The following is a 5,031-nucleotide window of genomic DNA, read 5'->3' on the forward strand; positions in this document are numbered from 1 at the left end:
TCATTTAAAAGTTGGGTTCCAAACACCTGACGAGCCAGATGTTTGGAGGCGGGACTTCTGAAGGAGGCGGAGCGACAGCAGGAAGAAGCTCACACTGATCCCACTTAGGATGACCACACCTGAGATCAGCGCTCCAGTCACAGGGCTCATTGTGTGGGAGGGATCCCCGGTCGCTGGGTAACGGAACAATTTGAATAAAAGAGAAATAAAAGATAGATAAACAATGTCTTTCATGTAACTTTAATGCATAATCCATTTGTGTGTTTCTGTTTAAACAACAATAGGTGGAATTGTTTAGATGTTGCCCAAATTAATGATGTCCTTTAGTATTTATTATCTTTACTGAGGCCATAAGTTTGTTTTACATCAAATTGCAGTAAGGTTGCTTACCTAGTTGGGAGTTGTTGACAGGAATTTCATCTGGGGAAAAAAAAGTCTTTATTAGAATATAATGTTTTTGAGATCCTTAATGGCTCTGTGTATTACAATAATCAAATCCACTTAAACTTGAATTTTATAGAAACTAACTCATTTTCTTTCTTTGATACTAGAAGAGAGTAAAACATGTCCTTATTCTTGTACACATTTCATTAAAAAGATGCAACAGTTTTATGTCTGAACACTGATTTTCTTTTTCTTTTTTTTCATTTCTAAATATGTCAGACTCTCTCTGTGTGAATCAGTTCACTGTTCATACCACTCCTGGTGATGATCGGACCAGCAGTGATAATGGCGCTCCCGGATGCTGCTGGCTGGGATTCAAGGCTCTGCTCTTCATCCCGCCTGCGTCGTCGCCCACAAATCTGCCAATCACATGTTAAGATTTCAGCCCTCATCATACAGTGTGCACACAGGGAGCAAAAGCTGACATTTTCGCCCTTACTGGCATGAGCATGATGCAGTCGTCTGCCCGGCAAAGCTTGGTGACGCAGTGCAGAAACACGGTTGACATCTTCTGATGCCTGTGTTTCACAAACCGGAAAACCTCAAAGGAAAAGCGGCCCATCTGACTCTTGCCATTCTCAAAGACAGTCGTTTGCGAGTCCTTGGTGCAGCTGTGTCAATGCAGCACAATGCAAACACTATTTTAATCATGTAAAAGCACACACTGAAATGTGGAAGCGACTGGATAGCATTCATGAGGTAGAAACAAGCAGTATTCATGAAGACGAGCCATGTTGAGAGCATGAAAAGGTTATGATTTCCTTTTGTGATTTATCAAGTGTTCATCTTGGGGGGAAAAAAAGCAGGATTACCCAAAGAAAAGGTCATAGCGGAGTTCATCATTAGGATTCCCTGAGGGGGTTGTGTAACAGTAGTCCATAAAGATATTCCATCTGCAAAGAGACAAAACTGTCAGATGGGATAGAGATCTAACTGGACATGGGAAAGCACAGATCAGGCTTTCTTTGCAGCAGACTGGCGCCTTCAAGTCCAATAATAACATAATGGCATAATGAACGTAAGCAAAGCTTAGAAAAAGAACTAAATCTGTAAAATTGATGCTGGGAAAGATGATGTGGAGGAAAGATAATCTTTTCACAAGCGGTTCTGTTGCTGTAACGCTCAAATGTCTGCGATATTAGCGACATTCATTCAAGCGGTAACAATAGCCGTTCTGAAAGGAGAAAATCAGAATTCAATAATCGGGTGATACTCTGTACCGTTTGTCTAAATTTGTGGCTTTGACAGCAGCAAACACTCTGGTTTTCAGAGCCAGCCCACTCATCGGGATAGACAGTGGCTGGTTGTACGTGGAGTCCTGCAGGGAAAGTCAATGAAAAGATAATCAAATAAAATGAAATTACTTCGAGCAGGAGTTAATTGAACACTCTACGATGCAAAATCCATGTGTTCATACTAAGACATAAAAGACACTGCAGGCTTATGCTGTCATTTTCAAAAACTCTAGGCCAGAAAATGTCTCTAGCAGGAAAAAATTAATTTAGTTTCTGGGACTAATGTTAGTAATGGATTAATACATGTCTACCCAAGACTAATGTAAAGATTAAAAATAACTATTATGACATGTCATTCTTCATAAATATTAAAATAATGTTCAGCATAATTACATGTTAGTTATGATTAAATGCTTTAGATGATAAACTTTTCATAGAATAATTACAAACAATAATAATTCAAATAATGTCAAATCAGATTATTAGCAGATTAATAGCAGATTATTGACAAAGACCTCCTCTGAACCTCATAAATGTACCTCATAATGTGCTACTTACATTGTACAGGATCATACTCAGGGTGCTAACAAAAGTGCCGTTGCTGTCCTTGACGGATACAGCAGCAGAGGAGCTGTGAAGAGATGCAACAATTCGTGGAAAGGTTTTTCTTTTTGTTTTGTTTTTTTAGATAAAAACACTGTGATTTGATGTTATGCAATAATGAACTTTTGTCTGCTTGACTAAAGTACAGAAGTTTGAACGAGGATGCATCTAAATTAGCAAGCAAGTCATTAGAACATTTGCATATACTAAAATAAATGGTACTCGAAACCCTTCAGGACACAAACCCAGTCAGGCAAACAAAGCAGGAGTTGAACCGTCATTGCAGCGTTGGAAAAACAACAAGCAAAGCTCTAAATTAAATGAATAAATCTTAATATCTATCAGCGACTAAATCCTGAAAGGTCAAGCTCTCTTTTGGATCCTGAAGGATTTCTTTTCTTTCTTTTTGAAGTAACTTACGATGCCAGCTGTGAGCTATTGACCAGGTATTCCAGCGGGTAGCTGCAGCTGAATTTATACAGCAAACCAGGCAGGTAGCTGATTATAGTCGGCGGGTCAGGGGTGTCAATGTAGCCTGAAATATTCCCAATTTGTACTAGAGACATGTTCCCATAGGCGTTGGCCCCATAGGCTGTGCTGACCTGCAGAGAGACTCATCTCAGCCACTCACTTTGCTTTCTTCCATTTCAATCAACAAAATGTGGCCATAATCAACATAATTTTAATATCATTAACATTATATTCTAGTGTTTTGGTATTCTTTACCACCAGGCTGTTACCGCAAGCCTCAAGGGTGCTGAGGCTGACGCTGAACAGAACCGCTGTGGGGAAGGTGTTGTTGTTGATGAAGCCGCGGCACTGAGAATCACTGTGATGGCTGTTCAGGGCCAAATCCACAGCCGTGTAGCCTGAGTACAGGACCGGGCAGAAATTGATCTTCAGTGTGATGGTTTGAACCCCGCAGTAAACGCTGATGTCTCGCTCAGCTGGAGAGCAGGCGGGAAGAAAGGGGAGAGAGACAAAGATCATCAAAGCATGTTCAACTTCAAAAACTGTTATCTGTTAGTTGAAAATAGTGTCAGATTTTTTTAATTCGCATTTTTTTACATCCTAAATAGTTTCTATACTCTTATACAGCAGTATTTGGCGTCATAAGTGAAACATGTCAAAGCAAATTCAAGTTTTGTAAAATCAAACAAACAAATTTGGTGATGAAGGTTTCAGCAACCTCCACCTGCCACAGCATATATATATATATATATATATATATATATATATATATATATATATATATATATATATATATATATATATATATATATATATATATATATATATATATATATATATATATATATATATAAACAAAAGATAGTCAGGACAAGAATAAGCATTTTTATCAATCAGCAGTGTCAGATGAGAATTTTTCCAATTTAATCTGCTGCTAAAGGAAGAGGTTAAAGCATCTCTCAAGGTAAATGTAATCAGCGCAAAAGAAACCAAAGAAAAATAAATTCATTTTCAAAATAGCTGTTAAATAATTAGGTTATTATTCAGAATAGTATGAATGTGATTTTTCTGAAAGGTTTTTAAAATTATTGAATTAACTAAAGTCATGTTTAAACAACTATTGACGCTATCTCACTTTAAAAAATGCAAATTCATATTATGAATTTTAACTTTAAATGACTTTATATGAATGTATTCAAAAGTATGTAATCAACCAAACCTATGCCACATGTGTGCAGATATGAACTATTGAGAGAAGACATTATTTACAATATCTAATATATTATGCAGTTTGTAAGTAAAAGAAGTACCGGAAAAAATATAAAGTGTCATAAGTGAAGATATCCTCCTTATGACTGTTATATTAACCGTCCAGCTAATCTGTTAGTTTTACTGTCTTTATAAGTATGTTATATCAGGTTATATCAGGAGAACGTTGTCCAGTTTCTCACCTGGAAACCTGCTGTGGTAGTTGGCATCACAGTTGTATCCGTTAAACTGTGTGGAGACTGAGGCGGTGTTGCTCATCAGCAGGAAGACAAAGCACATTCGTGCCATTTCGGCACCTGAGAGAAGTTTGCCCAGTGTCATCTTCAGAGGGTCGGCATGGCATCAATCACATTCCTCGGATCGATGTCAAAAAACAGTGCTTATGTCAAAATTAGACTTTTAAAAAGCAAAGCTGCCCTCGTCCTCTAACCTTGATCAAAGCGGTTCGGCTATCTTTCTCCAGGTCCCCTAATCCTTCTACTCCTGCTCTGTCTGCTCCTCTTACCGCCTCTGTTGACCCTTTACCCACCCTCTTTTAAATTGAGGTCACCCCTCTTTCCATCTCATTTAATCCCACTCCCTCCTTTTATCCCCCCTCTTCCACACCTGTTTACCTGTCTCCTGTGATTTGCAAAGTAAATGGCTGGAACCCCTCTTCCCCTGACTGTGGGGAGAGAAACGTTCACAAGTGCGGCATGCACTTTTGGTGGCATCAAGGAATTAAACTAAACCCAACGTCAGCCTTCCATGTATCTCTTGTGTGTGCAGAGATGAAAAAGATACAGCAACAAAAACCTGCCGCAGCGCAGAACATGGGAACTTCCATCGGATCTGAATGGACAGGACAAATCTTTTCACAGCGCCAAGAAACCTGAGCGTACTCGGTACGTTCCCACTCGTCTCTCCTCAGTCTGATCTCCTGATACAAATGCTGGGCCCCAGTAGGAGGGGAGGTCCAGCTTGGGAATTAAGCTGTCATCAGCTACTGCTGCAGCCCACATTCACAGGG

The 5,031-nt window shown here is 39.1% G+C and overlaps 1 protein-coding gene across 1 annotated transcript; it reads right to left on the reverse strand.

The window, feature by feature from the left end:
- Positions 1-4,373, reverse strand: zpld1b (zona pellucida-like domain containing 1b). The gene is made up of 10 exons (XM_061720382.1): positions 4,205-4,373; positions 3,009-3,229; positions 2,703-2,884; positions 2,238-2,310; positions 1,665-1,762; positions 1,257-1,337; positions 884-1,055; positions 698-803; positions 391-420; positions 1-173 (listed from the first exon to the last, which is right to left on the reverse strand). Exons 1-10 carry the CDS (start codon positions 4,341-4,343, stop codon positions 1-3), a joined length of 1,275 nt encoding a protein of 424 aa, XP_061576366.1. The 5' UTR covers positions 4,344-4,373.
- Between the last annotated feature and the right edge of the window lie 658 nt (positions 4,374-5,031).

This window comes from Cololabis saira, chromosome 4 (genome assembly GCF_033807715.1).
Source record: "Cololabis saira isolate AMF1-May2022 chromosome 4, fColSai1.1, whole genome shotgun sequence".
NCBI lineage: Eukaryota > Metazoa > Chordata > Actinopteri > Beloniformes > Belonidae > Cololabis > Cololabis saira.

Coding starts and splice junctions, on each gene's coding strand:
- zpld1b (XM_061720382.1), bottom strand. CDS start 4,343: ATGACACTGGGCAAACTTCTCTCAGGTGCCGAAATGGCACGAATGTGC. Junction 2,885..3,008: donor CTTGCGGTAACAGCCTGGTG/GTAAAGAATACC, acceptor GTCTCTCTGCAG/GTCAGCACAGCCTATGGGGC. Junction 1,763..2,237: donor TGAGTATGATCCTGTACAAT/GTAAGTAGCACA, acceptor CTTTCCCTGCAG/GACTCCACGTACAACCAGCC.